At 56.6% G+C, this 19954-nt stretch overlaps 1 protein-coding gene across 3 annotated transcripts; it reads left to right on the plus strand.

The window, feature by feature from the left end:
• Positions 1–1242: 1242 nt before the first annotated feature.
• Positions 1243–19808, plus strand: LGALS9 (galectin 9). 3 transcript variants are annotated; one of them, XM_047757205.1, is made up of 12 exons: positions 1243–1261; positions 1449–1535; positions 5598–5689; positions 8514–8715; positions 9907–10017; positions 11371–11466; positions 12992–13027; positions 13613–13663; positions 14332–14373; positions 14876–14964; positions 15062–15224; positions 19124–19808. In XM_047757205.1, the coding sequence occupies exons 2-12, from the start codon at positions 1497–1499 to the stop codon at positions 19268–19270; spliced, it is 1068 nt and encodes a 355-aa protein (XP_047613161.1). In that variant the 5' UTR covers positions 1243–1261; positions 1449–1496; the 3' UTR covers positions 19271–19808. The 3 variants fall into 3 exon arrangements, with proteins under 3 accessions (XP_047613161.1, XP_047613162.1, XP_047613163.1); XM_047757206.1 differs by lacking the exons at positions 1243–1261; positions 11371–11466; XM_047757207.1 differs by lacking the exons at positions 1243–1261; positions 11371–11466; positions 15062–15224 and having other exon boundaries at positions 19124–19202.
• Positions 19809–19954: the final 146 nt, after the last annotated feature.

Raw genomic sequence — 19954 nt, forward strand, 5'->3', positions numbered from 1 at the left:
TCTGTCTCTGCAGATCCTGGTGCACCCAGGCAAGCGTAAGAAGAAGGGGGGGTGCCGACACACTCGGGGCCCCAGACACCTGCTGCCCACTGAGCATCCAGGCTTGCCGTCCGGCCCTCTCTCGCACAGGGTGGGGACCCGCTTGGCCTCAGGGAAGTCTCTTGTCATTGTGTCCCTCTCCCCACTCTGACCCAGCCTATCCTGAGTCTCTGTTTCAGTCAATCACCCTTCACAAGGTGCTGAAGCCAATGAAAGACAGTTTATTTAATATGTTGCTCCTGCCTCCACATCACTTGGAAAGTTCTAGGATGTCCGAGACTTCCCTGCTCCCCATTCTAAAGCCCAGAAACACGGGAGAGAAGAGAGGAGAGGAAGGAGAGAAGAGAGGCAGGAATTCATAGAGAAGCTCCAGGACATATTGCACCCAAGGGTGGCATAACCTCCACCATGAGCTTTTTTACTGGCAAAACATTTCTTTCTACATGATTTTGTTTAGGCCATGCCTGCAGCATGTGCGAGCTCCTGGGCCACAGATCGAACCTGTGCCACAGCAGTGACAGTGCTGGAGTCTCAACCTGCTGAGCTACCAGGGAACTCCAACGTAATTATTTTTTTACATGAGGAACAGCATTTTTTTTCCCCTAGGGGCACACCTGTGGCATATGGAAGTTCCCAGGCTAGGGGCTGAATCAGAGTTGCAGCTGCCTTCCTACGCCACAGCCACACAACATGGGATCCGAGCCATACCCATGACCTACACCGCAGGTCATGGCAATCCCAGATACTTAACCCACTTGGCAAGGCCAGGGATCGAACCCATGTCCTCACGGATATTAAGTAGGGTTCTTTACCTCTAAGCCACAGCGGGAACTCTGAGGAACAGAATTTTAAAGGGGATGACTTTTAAACCTTTTGCAGACCCTAAGTAGCCTCATACGGCTTGGGCTGCCACTAGTGAGCTCTGTGTGTGTGTGTGACCTCAGGCATGACCCTTCAACTCTCTGAGCCTGAGTTTCCCTGTGCAGAAAATGGGTACCACCAGGCCTTCGCAGTACTACCACCACTCCACACAGAGGCAGAGCCCGGCCCTATGGGCCCTGCCAAGTGGCCCTGCTGTTTTCTAGTCACTTCTGGCCAAGCTCAGAAGAACCCTCTTGGACGGTGGGGCCTAGGAGCTTGCTGCGGTGTCCGTGTGCTGGGATCTCTGTAGGCGCCCTACCTGAACCTCTAGGAACTATCTAGTCTCCGGGGGGAGCCACAGGTCAGCGGAGAGAAAGGGCACTGGGGGAGGAGCACCCATGTCCCTCCCCAGAGCCACCCTCCGCCCTCATCCTAAACACCCTACCTTTCTCCCTAAACCCACTTCCTCCTGCTCCTGGCTCCTCCCCATTGACTGACTGCCAAGTAGCTTTGCTTTCTATTTCTCTGTTAACTCCTCCCCGGTGCAGAGGCCAGCGTGCAGAGCGGCAGGCAGTGGTCACAGAGGCGGTGGAGCGATGGCCTTCAGCGGCGCCCAGGCTCCCTACATGAACCCGGTGAGTTCCGGGGCTGCAGGGGGCCTCAGCCGGCGGGAAGTGGGGGGAGATCAGCGCTGGGTCTCTGAGGAAAGAGCTCTTGCAGGCGGTGGAGGGTGGAAGAGACATTGCAAAGGGCACAAGAAGGGCAGAAGTGCCAGATGGGGCGACCCTGACACAACATCTGCCCCACGCCTGTCTCCCCAGCACCTGTCAGGGCTGGAGGGGGAGAACCAGCATCATGAGGATGTGTGCATCCCAGCGGTTACTGAGCCCCCTCCGTAGAACACCTGCGCCGTTCTTTGTGCTTTGGGTGGTGGGGAGAAGGGCATAAGTAGTCACTACAAGAGCGGTGATGTGTGGAGTTCCCACTGTGGCTCAGGGGGTTAAGAACCCAACTGGTTTTCATGAGGATGCGGGTTGGATCCATGGCCTCGCACAGTCGGTTAAGGCTCCAGTGTTGCTGCAAGCTGCGGGTAGGTCCAGATCTGGCGTTGCTGTGGCTGTGGTGTAGGCTGGCAGCTGCAGCTCGGATTGGGCCCCTAGCCTGGGAACGTCCGTATGCCACAGGGGCAGCCCTAAAAAACCAACAACAACAAAGAGTGATGGTGTGTTTGTATGAAAGAAGAGGTAAATGGAGCTTCTGGGGAGGACAACAACCCAGCACGGCAGCTGGGGGCACTTACTCCCTGGGCTCAGCCATTAATTAGCTGAGTGACCTCAAAGAAGTTACCTTACCTCTCTAGGCCTGTTTCCTCGGGGGGCGGGGGGGGGGATGCTCCTTGAGCCATCGCCCAGGCTGGGGTAAGGTTTAAGTGGGGAGTGCCTAGAGAGAGCTTGAACCCCGTCAGGCCCCCTGTGGATGCTGGAAGCCTGTAGCATCCTTAGGAGCCTGGGGGCAGCAGGGAGGGCCTCCTGGGGGAGGTGTCTGCTCCCCAAGGAGTGAGTCCACTAGGCAGGAGCAGGTCAAGGGTGTCTCCAGAGGGACCATCTCAGGAGTAAGCAGGGAGCCGGGCTGTCCCTGGTGTGTGGGGTGCAAAGGGCCGCCTCTGTACCTTTTCACCGCTTGTGTGGAGGCCCCATCAGGGAAGACGCATTTGAACCCTGAGAACCTTATCATCCCCATGCCATATACCGAACTGAGACTCAGGGAGGCTGAGGCCACTTGCCAAGTGTCCCCAGAAGACATGGCCAAGAAGGGAGGTGCCTTGATTCCCACCCTGCCCCCCAGAAGAGGGAGGGGCCCAGGTTTCTGTATTGTGGTCCCTGCCCCCCGACCTGCTGTAGGATCCTTTCCCGGCTCCCAGCAAGGGCTTTCCCAGGGGCTCTGCAGAGCCTGGGCTGACGGAGCCCTTCCCGGGTGGGGGTGGGGACAGCAGGTGCTGGAGGGCCCGTGCTGCTGGGGCGCCACACTCAAGCCCACCTCTGCAGGGGCTCCAGCTGGGCCTGTTGGTGCCTCCACCGTGGTCTCGAGGTCAGAACATGTCACCTCAGGCTCCTTCTCCATTAGACGGGGGACCCGTCCACCCCACATGGCCGCCCTCTCCAGGGTCACCTCTTGACCTCCAGTCCCGGAACCATGCTTCCTCCAAAGTGTGGCAGGAAGGTCACGAGCGGCCATTCTGCTGAGGAGCAGACACCACGAGGACCTGCCCCCGGCGCCTCCCCCATTCCCCACCCATGCCTTGCCAGCCTCATCGGCTCAGCCCCGGAGAGGGCAGCTGGAGCCACAGTCAGGACAGGGTTGATCCTGATGGCTGGTTGGTCCAGGGGAGCCCTTGGTCACCCTGGAGCAAGGATGTTCTGGGCCTCATCCTGAGAAGTAACCCATGTGGTTAAAATTGTGGGTGGGTGCTGTGGTTCAAACCCAGCTCTACCACGGCCCTGCTGTGTAGCTTTGGGCAAGTTACCCAACCTTTCTGTGCCTGTTTCCTCATCTGTAAACACGGCACTAATAATGACCCGGGCTGTTGTGAGACTAATGAGATAACACAGAATGGGAAGGTTGGCCACCAGAAGGGCATCACTGCCCTTTGGCTAAAAGCTGCCTCTGCTGGAAGAGCCCCCTTTGCCGGCTGTGCCTGAGTGGCCTCTGTGACACAGGGCCTCCAGAAGGGGACTGCCCACCCTCTGGCCTGTAGGGTCTGGCTCTGTTTTCCGGCTGGATAGGAAGAAGGGGAAAAAATTCCTCAGCCTCCAGGCATGGCCAGGTGCTGAGAGCAACTTCTGACCCAGCAGAGGGATTAATTCATCCTGATACAAATAGCTACCATTAGCGAGGCCTTCCTGCCAAGGGCTTTCCCACTCAGGGTAACTTACTTGACCTAATCCACACAAGAATGTCGCCAGGCTGGCAACGCTATTCATTTTTCTGGCCCTACTTCCCTTTCCACGCTTGGGTTATTTTGGAGCAATTCCACATATATCATTTCATTGCAAATATTTCATTATTTGCTTCTATAATAGAGGAACTCTTCTATAATTCTTTTTAGTTTGTCCACCACCACCTCCCCCCAAATTAGGGAGTTTTACAGATAAAAAAAAATCCAGATTTCTGTCTTCTGAAAACTCGGAAGCTGTGCCAACACTGAGCTTGGATGGTAATCACTAGCTTTAGCTGAGTGGACTTTGCCTCTTTAGGTAAGGAAGATAATGTCACTTTGCCACAGTTCCCACTCCTCCCTATTGCCCCTACCTGGCCATCTCATACATATGTATCACCTGCCTGGCTCCTATAAGCATTTAAATTTTAAGGAATTGACTTAAGGGAGAAAGTAGAAAAGACTTCAACAATTGGAAAAACGTGAACATTGACTAGGAGATAGAACAGTGTTTAAGGCAGGCTGTAGAACCACATTAGATAACAGGCCTTCTGGAAGTAAGTTTTCCATGTTGAGACATAACCAATTTGGGATTTATGCTCAGAGAGACCAAGGTAGAAGCAGAGGGTGGCAGAGAGACAACCTACTACATGCAGGTGTCTTCTATAGACTTTTTCTCATTCAATCATCAATCTCATCCAGAAGGTGGGATTTATCCCTATTTTACAGCTGAGGCAAAGAGAGATTAAATAAGCTTCCCGAGACCACTCAGGTAATGAGCAGCAGAATTAGGATTCACATCTGGACTGTGCCTGGCTCTAAAATAAAGCATCCTTAACCATGACCACGGATACTATTCGGGAGGGGGGAGGCACCCTGTGGCACATGGAGCTCTCGGGCCAGGGATCAGATCCGAGCTGTAGTTGCAACCTGCGCCTGATCCTTAACCCACTGTGCTGCATTGGGGATTGGACCTGTGTCCCGGTGCTCCAGAGATAGCACCTTATCCCGCTGCGCCACAGCAGGAACTTCCATAATCCGGATCCTTTAAAGAGGCCTGGGAAGAGGCTGTCACTTTGTCCCTGTCCCCTCCTAGGCCTGACAAGGCAATGAGGCCTAGGAGGGGTGGAGAGGCCCCATGAAGACTCAGGAGGCTGCCAAGGGCCTGGGGAAGGGAACGGGAGCCCAGGAGCAGGAGTAAAAGAGGAGGCAGCCCAGTGGCTGCAAAGAGCACCTGGAGGAGGCGCTAGCTGAGGGGGTGGGAGGGCGAAGGTCATGGTCACCGTTGCTCTCTGGGCGGGGTGGGCAGGAGGGGGCGGAGGCCTGCTTCTTGGTCTGCTCAGGTGAGCAGGTTTATTCTTGATTACAGGCCAGTGGGTCTCTTTGGTCCTTGGGCCTCCTGAGTCCCCAGCCAGGACCCTGGGGGCTTTGCTGGGAGCTTAGCTTGGGGGCCAGTAGCCCCCCTCCTCCCCTGGTTCGTTCCCACCTCAGGGCTGTGTATGTGCCACTTCTTCCTCTTGGGAACTGTCCCTCTGTCCCTGTCACATCCTCTCAGCACCTGGGGTCTCCTCCCCACAGCCCCAGAATGTCTGTAACATCCTAGCTCCAGGCCTGGGAGGGTCACGGGGCTGAGCTTCCGTCGGTCCTGTTCACGGCCTCACCCAGCCCCTCACCCGGTGCTCGGCACCCAGCCCAGCCGCCCCCACGTACGGAAGGGACTGCAGAGGAGGCAGGCCCACTAACCACCGTCTCCTCCCTGCAGATGGTCCCCTTCACAGGGGTGATCCAAGGGGGCCTCCAGGACGGACTTCAGATCACCATCAACGGGACCGTTCTCATGTCCAATGGAAGCAGGTACCTGGAAGCGCTGTTTCTCTCCAGCCTTGGCCCTGAGCGAACCACGCTGCTGTCAGCTCAGGCTGGCCCACCAGCATCCTCCCAACTGCCCGTGCCTGGTTCAGGGGAAGAGAAGGGCCCGCGTCCCTGCCAATGATGCACCGCAACCCTACCATGTGCCAGGAGCATCCAGGGTACCATTAACTGGGCTCTTCAAAGACAGGGGGATAACAGGAGCTTACGGTCAATGGGCGGAAGCGGGCCGGCCCAGAGGCAGCAGCTCTAGGACTGAACTTGGCCCATAGTTGCAAAAATATCAACTTCCTTGATTTCCTAGAGCTGCCCTTGTCAGCTTCAGAACCCCCATTTCGGCTGATGTGGAAATACTTAAATGTGTCATCCAGCGTACTTTGGTCTCTTTTAGTTTCAAGGTCCTTTCTGGAAAATATTAAGTCGGTTCAAAATATAAATATCTTAGGGCCATTTCCCATCCTTCCTCCTCCCCAAGGTGGGCAGTCTGGGAACGGGGAAGAGCCTGCACATATTCTCAGAGGCTGGGGGTCCTTGGATGCTGGCGCAGCCCTGGCTGATGTCTGCTGGGTCTGGGTGGCAAGGAGGCCTGGGCCTCGTGGCCGGTGTGGGTGGGGCCCAGGCAGGCTGCAGGCTGAGGTCCCCAGTGCCCACGGTGTCCCCCTCTGGACACAGGCCCCTCCCTCAGAAGCCGCTTTGTCTCCATCCCTGCTGTCTTCTGCCCCCAGCTGTCCTCTCATCACCTTGCATGGGGCCTGGGACCTTCTGGGTCCCTTCGGCCCCCTCGCAGGCCAGCCCTGGCTCAGATTCTAGATTCTAGATGTCCTCCTCCACCATTCCCTCCCCAGCTGGGTGGATGCAGCCACGCTGACCATGGGACTTTGAGAGCCCTTGCCCCCAGGGGCTCTGAGGGAAGGGAGGTGCCCAGGTCCCCCCAAACCCAGCCAGCAGGGGAGTCTGGGACCTTGACTCTGAACTTCCATCGATTTTTTTTCCTCTCTCCCTCCTCTGCCTACCCTCCCTCCCAGCACGGGAGGGCTTTCTCCTCCCAGCCTGTCTAACAGAGCCTGTTCCCACCTGTGAGGGTCCCTCCCTGTGGGACCTTGTGTTCTCTCCCTTCCCGGGGCAGAAATTTTCAAAGAGCCACAGGAATGAAGCTGGGACGACAAAGGGAAAACTCCAGCCAGTGCGACTTCAGAAACAATATTCTCCACTTTAAGGGGACAAGGGACTGGAGCTCCTTGGTGGCTCAGCATGTTAAGAATCCAGCGTTGTCACTGTTGTGGCGCAGGTTCGATCCCTGGCCCGGGCACGGCCAGAAAAGGAAAAAGAATTAGGTGTAAGGACTTAAATATTCCGGCTCCAGAGTCCCTTGGAGCTTCCCTTCCTTTTGGTCCTCCCAGGGGGAGGGCGGCTGGCCTCAAGGCTCACAGAGTGGCTGGGTGTTGCGGACAGCACCCAGAACCGACCCCTCAATGGAGAAAGCAAACGGGCTCTGCGCGAATTTTACAGATTGATTGTCCATCAAGGGCCAGCGGTGGGGGTGCCGTGCCAGGCTCTGTGGGGAACACAGAAGATGTGGGAGCGGGCCACCTGCCTGACCGCTGTCGGTTCGCTGGGGAGACTAGGGGGACCCTGACAAGCAGGCCGCGAACCCCTTGCGTGCCCGGTTCAGGGAAGGCGGGAGGAGACAGATGCCTCGCTGGAGAACCTCAGCCTGGAGCGCGGTGGCTGTGTCTGAGAAAAGGCAGAACCAACATTTCCTGTGCCCCCTTTGTGAGCCAGGCTCCTTGGAAGCTTCTTTCAAGGGCTCACCTCGGAGTCACAGCTGTGCCCCAAGGAAGCTGGGATGGTGAGCGGCTTCCTCCCGGAAGAGCTGGGGACACATGTTAACTTGCAAGGAGGCTTCCTGAACGCCGCCTCCTTAATCACCCACGGGGAAGGCAGTCACCCCCTTCCCGGGCGAGGAAGCTTGAGGGCAGCATGGTCCCAGGTCATCGCAAGTGACAAACAGTGCAGAGCTAGGGGCACACAGGTCAGGGGGACACACGCCGATGTGCACCAAGGGACAGACGCACACAATGAGGTCCCCAGGCCCGAGAGCTGCGGTTTATACCATCATACTCTCCTTTAGACCCCGTCTCTGTAGGTGTCCCTTCATCAATGGCACGGGCTCTGTCCATTTGTCCTCTGCTTTCCCAGTTGAGCAGACGGGAGCTGGCCTCTAACGAGCATCCAACTGGTGTGAGTGGCTTTCGCTTCTAGGCACCTTTCTTAACTTCCATCCTGGGTAAAAATTTCTTTACCCATTTTCAACTTATTTTTATTTTATTTTTTATTTAAAAAAATTTTTTTAGGGCCACACCCGCAGCATATGGAGGTTCCCAGGCTAGAGGTCGAATTGGAGCTGTAGCTGCCCGCCTATGTCACAGCCACAGCAACACCAGATCTGAGCCATGTCCGAAACCTACACTACAGCTCACAGCAACGCCAGATCCTTAGCCCACTGAGTGAGGCCAGGGATCAAAGCTGCGACCTCATGACACTATTCAGATTCGTTTCCGCTGAGCCGCGACAGGAAGTCCTCAGCTTATTTTTAGAACATCCACGGTAAGGGCAAATGGGGGAATTGCACAGAATCACCCTATGTGCAAATGAGGTGAACAAAACAGAGGGCAATGAAGGCTGGGGACACAGCAGCCATGCAGGCTGTCCGCAGGTTCCCGGAGGGATGTCAGTCAAAGTGCCCTCCTCTTCCCACCCTTGGCAGTGAACCAGGTCATGGAGCACTGTCTCATTTCGCTCGGCCTAGGTTTACTGTGAACTTGCAGACCGGCCACAGCGACAATGACATTGCCTTCCACTTCAACCCTCGGTTCGAAGAGGGCGGCTACGTGGTCTGCAACACGAAGCAGAATGGAATCTGGGGGCCTGAGGAGAGGAAGATGCAAATGCCCTTCCAGCGCGGACATCCATTTGAGCTCAGCTTCCTGGTCCAGAGCTCACAGTTCCAGGTGAGTGAGCGGGAACTCTCTCTTCCCTTAGGCTGCCTGACCCTCAGCCTGACCAGGCCTTTAAAGAGTCACATGAGCAGCACCTTTGTACAGATAAGAGGCTCATGCTGGGCTGCAGTCTCCTTACACCTTCACCTGCATCTACAAGTGCCCCTGTTGCTTCTTTTTGTTTTATCTTTTTTAGGGCCGCACCTGCAGCACATGGACGTTCCTAGGCTTGGGGTTGAATCAGAGCTGAGTCTGTGACCTACACCACAGCTTTTGGCCAGGCTGGATCCTTCATCCACTGAATGAGGCCAGGGAGGGACTTGCATCCTCATGGATCCACTTTGGGTTCTTAACCTGCTGAGCCACAATGGGAACTCCTTTTTTTTTTTTTTTTTTTTTTTTCCTGTTGCTCCTTTTACTCCAGAAATAAGCTCTAGATAAGTCACCTGGTGCTTTCTGGCCTCCTGGGTCCTTAAGATCCAAGTTATTTCCATCCCTCTGCTGTAGCCCTTCTTCCACTTCAGGTCCCTGATGACATTTGCTTTTCTGTGACATTGTCGTAAGCTTTCTCCAGGTTTTACTCATGGCTTAGTTAGTTCCTTTTGTTTGTTGGTTGGTTGGTCTTTTGTCTTTTTAGGGCCGTACCCTCGGTGTATGAAAGTTCCCAGGGTAGGGGTTGAATCAGAGCTACAGCCATAGCAACACAGGATCCGAGCCACATCTGTGACCTACACCACAGCTCATGGCAACACCAGATCCTTAACCCGCTGATTGAGGCCAGGGATCGAACCCGTGTCCTCATGGATCCCCTGCACCACGACAGCAACTCCCTCATGGCCTAGTTTTGCAGGGAGAGCACGTCCCTTTTGCAGGCAGAGCAGTGTCCCTGGGCATGGGGGTGGGGGGAGGGGGGAGCACATCTTTGTGTTTCTCTGTGTTCCCACCCCTTCAAGATGCCACCTGATGTCGCCTCGCCTCTGTTCCCCTGAACACCCCAGGTGAGCTAAGTGTAGAAAGACAAACCTACCGCAATCAACCAGCAACCATAAGAATTAAAAAGTCAACAGCTAGAGCCAGGAAGGGATTGTGTTTGGATGCACTTTGGTCACATGTCTGAGCTTTTAGAAGCAAGAGACCCAGAGGCTGGGGTGTGCTCCCCACCTGGCTGGGGACACTTCCTGACATCTGCATTCGTCTCGGCAGGTGACAGTGAACGGGAGGCTCTTTGTGCGGTACACACACCGTGTGCCCTTCCACCGCGTGGACACCATCTCCGTGACAGGCATCGTCCAGCTGTCCTACATCAGCTTCCAGGTCAGACGGTCCCCCTGGAGCCTGTTCCAGGGGCTGGGTGCAGGGCCCAGTCCACTGTGCCCGGGCCCTGCCAGGTGGGCCTAAAGGTGCCAGCCAACCGCCTTTCCAGGTGACTCTGGGGACACACCTCCGGCTCCCCTGTCCCATCCTGTCTTTCCAAGTTGCTGTCTCTGTCTGGAAGGCCTGCCTCAGTCTCCAGGATTTTCAGGCCTATCAGTCTATTTCCACCCTGATTAGGAGGCCTCGGGTTCCAGAAGGAACCGAGGTTTGGGAATCAAACCGAATCCAGGTCCCATCTCGAGCTCTGCCATTCTTATTGGCTGGGGGCTTCGGCGACACAGCCTCTCGCAGACTCAGTTTCCTCTCCTGTGGAAGAAGGGGGGTCACAGCTGCCCCCCAGCTGTGTGAGTTGTGTGAGTTTGATGCTACCCATCAGAGGTCACAAAACGGGCCTTCTCGGGCCACACGCAGGTTTATTTGACTGTGATCTAAATTTTTTGAATGTGTTACCTCTAAAAGGTCAGGAGATCTGCAAGATGAAAAAGCTCTGCAGCTGGATGGTGGCCATGGATGCACAACAATGTGAGCGGACTTAACGCCACTGAAGTGTACACACTTAAAACGAGTTAAGGTGCTCCGTTTTACATGAGGCGTATTTGGCCACAGATTAAAAAAACAAAAAAAAAGTCAGACAATAACACAGGGAAGTCTGGATGTCTGGCTTTTGGGGAAAATTGGGAAGATTGGGCTACACGGCACCCATATTCTGCAGGGCCCCAGGCCGCTGGCTAGTAGCTTTTGTCGCTTGAGTATTTGAGGGTGTGCCCCGAGACGGGAGAAGCACACAGCAGGCCCTTAACAAACATGAGGTCCTTTCTCTTTGATGCTCATATTCCCTCCCTGACCCTCCCCTGAGGAGGAGATAAAGAGGAGAGGGAGAGAGAAATGAAGGAGGAGATGGAGCCGGGCAGAGGGATGGAGACGAGGATGGAGTTGCAGACAGAGACGCAGACAGAGAGGGAGCTGGAGAGAGAGAGGGATGGAGACGGAAGGAGACGGAGACGGAGACGGGGACAGAGACGGACGGACGTAGGGATGGAGACAGAATGAAGACAGGGAGGGAGATGGAGAGCGAGATGGAAATGAAATAGGGAGGAAGATGGAGAGGGAGACAGAGACGGATGCAGGGATGGAGGCAGAGACGGACAGCGAGCTGGCCAGCTTTCCCACGCCCCCACCCCCTTGCTCCCCTGCCTGCCTGGCTCTCCCCCTCTGGCCTGCTCTCTGCCTTTCCACTCTTCCTCGGCTTCACTAATACTTCTCTTCACCCCGTGGCGCCTTTTGTTTTAACAGAACACCCGCGCAGCTCCCATCCAGCCCACCTTCTCCACGGTGCAGTTCTCCCAGCCTGCCTGTTTCCCGCCCAAGCACAAAGGGCGCAAACCGAAAGTGAGTTCCCTGGAGGCCTGGGGAGGCTGAGCCGTCCGCAGGAAGGACAGAGGGCCCGAGAGGCGGGTGCGGTCAGCAGGCCAGCCAGGGGCTCCAGGCCCCGTTAACACTCACCCACAGTTCCCCGTCTCCATCCGCGCCCCGGCCCAGAGCTGGGGACCTGGGCCTGGGCCTTTGCCCTTCCTTCCCCTCGTTATTTCTCCAGGGCATCAGCGCCCCTCTTCCCAAAACCACCGCCTTGGTCCCCTCTGCCCCCTCAGGCCCTGACCGCGGTCCAGTTCCCTCCCAACACACACACACACACCGCCACCTTCCTGGACACAAATCCGCTCACATTCTCCCCCTGCTCCAAAGCCCTAAGGGCCCTCGTCCTTCTGGATAAAGGCCAGATGCCCCAGCAGGCCCTGCAGAGTCCTCCCCAAGCTTGCCCCAGCCTCGGCCTTCACCCCTGAAGCTCACGCGGCCTCCACTGCTCACTTGGGGCTTCCTGGGGCCCTGGGCTTTTTTGTCCATGCTGTCTCAGTGCTGAAAGCACCCTTTGCCACCCACCGCCAGCCAATCCCTAACCACCCTCCAATGCTCTGCTTAAACGTCACTCCCCCAGGACCATTGTCCCTGACTGGCAGATCACCACATGGCCCCCACGTCCCCACGGACTTGGGACATCTCTGTGCTACGCTGATCACCATGCCGTGCTGTCATTGTGCTTACGTGTGTCTCCCCGTCACTCCCCTCCCTCGTTCCCTACACCCACAGGCCCCGCGGGGCCTGGGACTGTGGCTGGTTCATTCATGTATCATGTGTAAGCATGATATGTGTAAGCATTTTGCACAGTGCCTGGCTCACAGTAGGGACTCGATTACTGAATGTGGAATGTGGTTTGCAAGGCGAACGGCCTGCTGGGTGAAGGCAGGATCCAGCACAGGAAGGGGAGCAGGTCTGGCCCTTTCTTGGCTACCCAGCCTCCCTGAGCCCATCGCGATGCAGCTGGGGCACCTGCCTCCTGCCAGGCAGACGCAGGACTGCTGGAGCTCCAGGGAGCCTTTGCAGGGCCGGGGGAGGACCAGGCATGGTGGGTACCATCAGCCCGAACTGGGTACCATTTGGGGTTTTACCACTTGCTGCCTGGGTGAGCTTGGGCAAGTGGCCTCATCTTTCTGAATCTGGTTGTTGCCTCATCAGGCGAACGGGAGGTCAGGATGCCTTCCTCACTGTAAAGCCTGGAAGCCAAAGCCCGGCTCACCAGAGCCTTCAGCAAAAGTTAGTTTCCTCCTTATGCGCCTCTAGGAGCTACAGGAAGCTCCACGGTCCGTCCTCTTGTCCTGGAGGAGCCGGTGCGGAGGGAGCCCCCCCCTCCCCAACCCCTTCCCAACCCTGTTTCGTAACCCACGCGATGGTGGGTGAGAGGCTCAGGAAAGCTCGCTTGGCAGCAGGAAGGAAGCATTTCTTACCACAGTTTCTGTCATGACCTCCCCCTCGTGTGGCACCAACATTAACCACCGTTTTGATTTCTCATCCCCTCCAGCCTCCAGGTCGCTGGCAGGCCAACTCGGCTCCCATTGTAAGTCTCCCACTCTCTCTTCGGAACCTCTTCACGCTGGTTCTTCCCGGGGCATAAAAGGAGGAGGCAGGGCCAGGCCTCGAACCCTCACCATTGGAGGTGGGGCAGCGAGGCCAGAGCCCTTGGCCGGCTGCCCGGCCACGGTGGCGATGGTGGGAGGGCATTCGGGGTGCGGGGAGGGGTCGGCTGGCCCTGAGGAACTGGGAAACAGATTGCCACTGGTGGGCTGAAGCCCCCTGCCATTCTGCGGGCAGCCACAGGACCCCGAGACCCCGCGTTCTCTTCCTCCTTCTGTGAAGTGAGGCAATGCTAAAGAGATGCCCCTGAGAAGAAAGATGGGCCACAGGCCACAAATGCAGCCACATTTTTTTCTCCAGAAGAAACCCTGTCCCTACCTCATCCAGTTGAGAGAAGAAACCCCTCTACCCGCCAATTCTGGGGGGCGTCTGGCCAGGGCAATGGGACCAGTTACAAGCTCAAGATGACGACTTGGTATCAGAGGATGTGTTCAGTGGTGCCCTCTGGTGGCAGGTGGTAGTCTTTGCACTGGTGAGAGGTGGTTAAAATGGGGTTTCTTTCTTCCAGACTCAAACCGTCATCCACACTGTGCAGAGCGCCCCTGGACAGATGTTCCCTGTAAGTCCAAATTCTCCAGTCAGCTCACAGCCCCACCCTGTGCACCCTTACCAAGGGCTGAATTTGCTAGGCCCAGAGTCAGGAAGAGAGCAGTGTAACAAGGAGGACGGGGGCATTTGGCACTGGGCCCTCTACTCGGGAGACAGGGACATAAAACTCTCCTTAGGACACTGGAGATTCTGGATCAGGCTGGAGTTCCCCAGTGGCCCAAGAAATAAGTCCCCTAAGGACCCGCAGGAAAGCTGGTCCTTCTGGAGGGAAGTGCGGTGGCCCTGGCATCAGTATATGAGACCCAGCACCCTGAGGACCAGCCCCCAGGAGGTCACTGCTGATCACCGGCTTAGGTCGCTTCTCCTCTTGCTGGTGCAAAACACACGGGAGGCCGGGAGTCAGTGCGGCTGCCCCTGGAGGGGTTGAGGGGCAGTGACCACGATGGAATCCGGGAACATGCAGGAGGTCCCACCGAGGCTGACAGGGGAAAGAGGGTGACTGGGAGAGTCCAGGGGCTGAAGCCTCTGGACCTCTGTCTCCCACTGGAGCGTCTCCTCTAGAATCTGTGTGTGTGTGTGTGTGTGTGTGTGTGTGTGTGTGTGTGTGTGTGTGCGCGCGTGCGCGCGAACATGCACCCACGGACTCCTGCACTGAACTCCCTGATCTCTTTTCAACAGAATCCCATGATCCCACCTATGGCATATCCTAACCCAGTCTTTGTAAGTGGTTTCTCAGGGAGGGGTGGAGGCCTGGTTTGTGTCGAGTAGGGTTTGGGGTGGGGCGTTGGCAGAGGACAGCTTACAAGATTAAAAGCCGCCCCTTAGTAAACTGCAGTTGTGAAAACTTCCAAGTATCTTGGAAGCGTTTTGAAAGGTGCTTTCACCTTTAAACCTGTCCCCTCACCATGAGCTACTGCATGGCCTTCCCTTCTCCGCCCAGCATGCTTAGTGTTCTGCCAAAGCTCTTTGCATGAAAGCAAATGCCCCTTGATTTGAAGAAGGCCGGGAGGCTTTCTTTTGCCGCTTCCTGAACCAAGTAAAGCCATCATCGTGTATCTCTCTTAAAGATACAGACGTAGTTAACAAACCCAGTTGCTATTTCAATAGAACTTTAAGAACCAGAAAAAACAAACTCAGTTGAGAATCCAAATGCATGGAAATCGGCACAAAGTTGCTCGTGCAGTGGCGGCTGCTCCGGCTGACCACCCCCTCCCCCCCACAGCCGATCCCTTTCTTCGCCTCCATCCCGGGCGGCCTGTACCCCTCCAAGAGCATCACGGTGTCGGGCACCATCCTGCCCAGCGCTCAGAGGTAAGCCAGGGCTCCCCTGGAGGAGAGGCGCCCCGAGGTCACTCCGGCCCCTCCCCCGGCTCGGCGCAGAGAGTCCATAGGCGCCTCCTGTCCCCAGTTTCTACATCAACTTGCGCTCGGGGAGTGACATCGCCTTCCACCTGAATCCCCGCTTCAAGGAGAACGCGGTGGTCCGCAACACGCAGATCGGCAGCTCCTGGGGGCCTGAGGAGCGAGGCCTGCCCTGGAAGATGCCCTTCTCCAGAGGCCAGAGCTTCTCGGTGAGACGCCGCAGCTCTGAGGGTGATGCGGGGGAGAGGAGCAGTGGGTGGAGGGCAGCTGGGGGCGCCTTGATGGAGACCGGAGCTGGTGGCTCTGGGCTCTGGGCCCGGAAGAGAGCGCATCCACCCCATTACTATTATCGTTTCACTATTACTGTCCCACAGAAGGCGGCAGGTACTCACTGCTGTTACAGATGAGGAGACGGAAAGGGCAGGTTACTTTCTGAGCTCACACAGCCCGTTAGTGCCAGACGGAACCAAGCATGAGGAGGCATTCACTCAGTCACTCATTCCCTCAGCCATCATTTATCAGCTGTTTTATCCAGGCCCACACTGGGCAGGAAGTACTCCAGGGGCTGGGGGGCGGTGAAGGTCCTGCCCCCACGGAGTTGGCAGTCTGGGTGGGGAAGGAACAGGGTTAAAGAATGCCTGGCCAGGGAGTTCCTGTCGTGGCCCAGTGGTTAGCGAATCCAACTAGGAACCATGAGGTTGTGGGTTCGATCCCCAGCCTCGCTCAGTGGGTTAAGGACGTGGCCTTACCCTGAGCTGTGGTGTAGGTCACAGACGCAGCTCAGATCCCATGTTGCTGTGGCTCTGGCTGTAGGCCGGTGGCCATAGCTCCAATTGGACCCTGGGAACCTCCATATGCTGCTTGCAGGAAGCGGCCCTAGAAAAGGCAAGAAAAAAAAAGGGGGGGGCCAAAAAGGCGTTTCCGACGTGGCTCAGTGGTTACCACTGGGAACCATGAGGTTGAGGGTTCGATCCCTGGACTTGCTCAGTGGGTTAAGGACCCAGCGTTGCTCCTCAGCTGTGATGGAAGGAGGAGAACAGGGTCAAAGAATGCCTGGGCAGGGAGTGCCCGTCGTGGCTCAGTGGTTACCAAATCCGCCTAGGAACCCTGAGGTTGAGGGTTCAATCCCTGGCCTCGCTCAGTGGGTTAAAGACCCAGTGTTGCCCTGAGCTGTGGTATAGGTAGCAGGAACAGGGTTAAAGGATGCCTGGGCAGAAAGCTCAAAGGAGTTCCCGTCGTGGCTCAGCGGTTAATGAATCCGACTGGGAACCATGAGGTTGTGGGTTCGATCCCTGGCCTCGCTCAGAGGGTTAAAGGACCCAGCGTTGCCCTGTGCTGTGATACAGGTAGCAGGAGGAACAGAGTTCCCATCGTGGCTCAGCGGTTAACGAATCTGACTGGGAACCATGAGGTTGAGGGTTCGATCCCTGGCCTCGCTCAGTGGGTTAAGGACCCAGAGGAGAACAGGGTCAAAGTATGCCTGGGCAGGGAGTGCCCGTCGTGGCTCAGTGGTTAACGAATCCGCCTAGGAACCATGAGGTTGTGGGTTTGATCCCAACAGGTACTCCTCAAGCAGGATAAGGGATAAGTGGGGGCTCGGTGGTAGGTGAGCCCCTGTTATCTCTGAGGGGAGCTGGGGACAGGCCTTGGAGGCCTGAGTTCCCCAGCTGGCCTACAGCTTAAGGATTTGGATTCAATCTCTGGCCTGGAATATATATATAGATCCGAGCCTCGTCCTTAACCTGCTGAACCCGCAACCTCATGGTTCCTAGTTGGATTCGTTAGCCACTGGGCCACAACGGGACCTCCTTGCCCAGGGCATTTATTTAACCCTCTTCCTCCCTTGACCTACATCAGGGCAATGCTGGGTCCTTAACCCACTGAGCGAGGCCAGGGATCGAACCCGCAACCTCATGGTTCCCAGTCGGATTCGTTAACCACTGAGCCACGACGGGAACTACTCCCTGGGCATGCTTTGACCCTGTTCTCCTCCTTCCATCACAGCTGAGGAGCAACGCTGGGTCCTTAACCCACTGAGCTTTCTGCCCAGGCATTCTTTAACCCTGTTCCTCCTGCTACCTATACCACAGCTCAGGGCAACACTGGGTCCAGGGATCGAACCCTCAACCTCATGGTTCCTAGTTAGATTCGTTAACCACTGCGCCACGACGGGAACTCGTTTTTCGTCCTTTTATTTATTTATTATCTTGCCTTTTCTAGGGCCATTTCCCACGGCATATGGAGGTTCCCAGGCTAAGGGTCCAATCGGAGCTGTGGCCACCGGCCTACAGCCAGAGCCACAGCAACTCGGGATCCGAGCTGTGTCTGCGACCTACACCACAGCTCAGAGCAATGCCGGATCATTAACCCACTGAGCAAGGCCAGGGATTGAACCCGCAACCTCATGGTTCCTAGTGGGATTCGTTAACCACTGAGCCACGATGGGAACTCTTTCCTCCCTCAACCTACGCCGTAGCTCCGGGCAATACTGGGTCTTGCACCCACTGAGCGAAGCCAGGGATCGAACCCGCAACCTCATGGTTCCCAGTCGGATTCGTTAACTGCTGAGCCACGACGGGAACTCCTTTGAGCTTTCTGCTCAGGCATTCTTTAATCCTGTTCCTCCTGCTACCTATATCACAGGTCAGGGCAACACTGGGTCTTTAACCCACTGAGCTAAGGCCAGGGGTCGAACCCACAACCTCATGGTTCATAGTTGGATTCGTTAACCGCTGAGCCACGACGGGAACTCATTTTTTTGTCTTTTTTTTTTTTTGCCTTTTCTGGGGCCGCTTCCCATGGCATATGGAGGTTCCCAGGCTAGGGGTCCAATTGGAGCTGTGGCCACTGGTCTACAGCCAGAGCCACAGCAACGGGGGAATCGGAGCTGCATCTTCGACCTACACCACAGCTCAGGGCAACACCAGGGCCTTAACCCACTGAGCGAGGCCAGGGATTGAACCCGCAACCTCATGGTTCCTAGTCGGATTCGTTAGCCGCTGAGCCACAATGGGAACTCCTGAAATTTTTTTCATTTTATCCTTTTTATAGCTGCACCCATTCGATATGGAAGTTCCCGGGCAAGGGATCAAATCAGAGCCGCCGCTGCCAGCCTATGCCACAGCCACAATGAAAGGAGTTTGAATTTTTTTTTTTTTTGTCTTTTTAGGGCTGCACCCATGGCACATGGAAGTCCCCAGGCTAGGGGTCAAATTGGAGCTGTAGCCGCCTGCCTACGCCACAGCCACGCTGGCTCCAAGCCGGGTCTGTGACCTACACCACAACTCACAACAACACCAGATCCTTAACCCACTGAGCGAGGCTAGGGATCGAACCCCAAACCTGATGGTTCCTTGTCAGATTCTTACCCGCTGTACCACGACAGGAACTCCAGGAGTTTGAGTTTTAATACAAAGCATTGGTGTGTTTCAAGTCAGACAGCAATATACTTTGATAGCTGTGTGACTTTGAGCAAGGGACTTAACTGCTCTGTGCCTCCATTTTCCTTATCTTAAAAAATGGGGCTACTAACAATAGGGCTGTCACGGAGATGGAAGAAGGAAAAGCAGTTGTGTTTGTGACACGAGCCCGGTGCGCAGTGAGTGTGCTGCTTGTGTTAGCTACGTGATGAGGACAATATTTTAACAGATGTAGATGTGTTGCCGCTACCTCCTGGAGAATGTCGGGTAGAAAAGACAAGTTAGGAGGCTGCCGCTGCAGGAGCGCAGGCACCGAACACCCCTGTGGGCCGGGGGCGGGGGGTGGGGGGAGCACGTGGCCTGAGGGGGCGCCTGGCTCAACTAGAAGGGGATCAGGAGGTGGGGAAAGGCCAGGAAGGCTGGTGAATCCTGAAAGGGGATGAGTCGTGATCCTCGGGGACAAGCAGTGCCATGGAGCAGGGGGCACAGGGGGAAGGGCATTCTGGGCCGGGGAACAGAATACATCAAATGCAGCGATGGCCAGCGAGGCTCGGGGCCTGAAGAGTGACTCCTTCTGGGTGGCTCCAGTGCAGGTGCAGGACAGCAGGAAGGAGGGGGGGAGACACAAGCCTGCCTTCGGCGTTGAGGGCGGCCAAGTGGGATGCACATGCCGGGGCCTCTCTGTCCAGGTGTGGATCCTCTGTGAAAGCCACTGCTTCAAGGTGGCCGTGGATGGTCAGCACCTATTTGAATACTACCACCGCCTGAAGCACCTGCCCACCATCAACTCCCTGGAGGTGGGGGGCGACATCCAGCTGACGCACGTGCAGCCATAGACGGGCCCCGCCCTGGGGGTGAGGCCTGGGCCGAAAGGCTGTCTGGGTCTGCTCGTCACCCGCCTTCCCAGGCCGCCAGGACCTGGGGCTTGGCTGGAGAGACCGTGTCCTTGCCTGGCCCTGCTCCTGGCTGCAGCCTCCCCTGGAGCGGGGACGACGGCTGGCTGGGACCGCCTTCCTCCACCTACGGAGGAGGTGCGGTCTGTGCAGGCCGGAGCCCCGTGTTCCCTGCCCCCGGCCTCTGCCTGGGTCCTGGCCTTCCCAAGCTCCCAGCCCAGGCCTGCCCACACCTGCCTCTCCACCCCCCCACCCCCACCCGGCCTTCCAGTCACCTAGTCCCAAGCCACCAGCTGTCACTCCACGTGGGAGGCGGTATCCCCTCTTCTTTCTCCAAGCTTGAACCTCTCCTCGCACCCTGCACCAACCCTTCCCTGCCCCGGATAGCTGCCTGAGGACACCCCACCAACGGGAGCTTTCTCCCCTTTCCAGTGTCCTTCCAATAAAGAAAGAAAGAAAACTGCTTGTCAGCCTGTATGCAGGGGATGGCTGCGGTTTATTAGATGAGTTTGGAAACCTTTTGGAGTCTCTGGAATCTGGGAGGTCGTGGCCGAGGGGAGTGGGCGAAGTGAGCACGGGCTCACTCTGATGGAGGGCTGGGGGTTCTGACATCCAGGCCTGCTCCCC

Source organism: Phacochoerus africanus, chromosome 14 (genome assembly GCF_016906955.1).
Source record: "Phacochoerus africanus isolate WHEZ1 chromosome 14, ROS_Pafr_v1, whole genome shotgun sequence".
Lineage (NCBI taxonomy): Eukaryota > Metazoa > Chordata > Mammalia > Artiodactyla > Suidae > Phacochoerus > Phacochoerus africanus.

Excerpts from the sequence above, each read along its gene's own strand:
- LGALS9 (XM_047757205.1), top strand. The coding sequence starts at position 1,497 with ATGGCCTTCAGCGGCGCCCAGGCTCCCTACATGAACCCG. Across the intron at positions 11,467-12,991 it reads ACAAAGGGCGCAAACCGAAA|CCTCCAGGTCGCTGGCAGGC; the intron begins GTGAGTTCCCTG and ends CATCCCCTCCAG. Across the intron at positions 14,965-15,061 it reads ATCCTGCCCAGCGCTCAGAG|TTTCTACATCAACTTGCGCT; the intron begins GTAAGCCAGGGC and ends TCCTGTCCCCAG.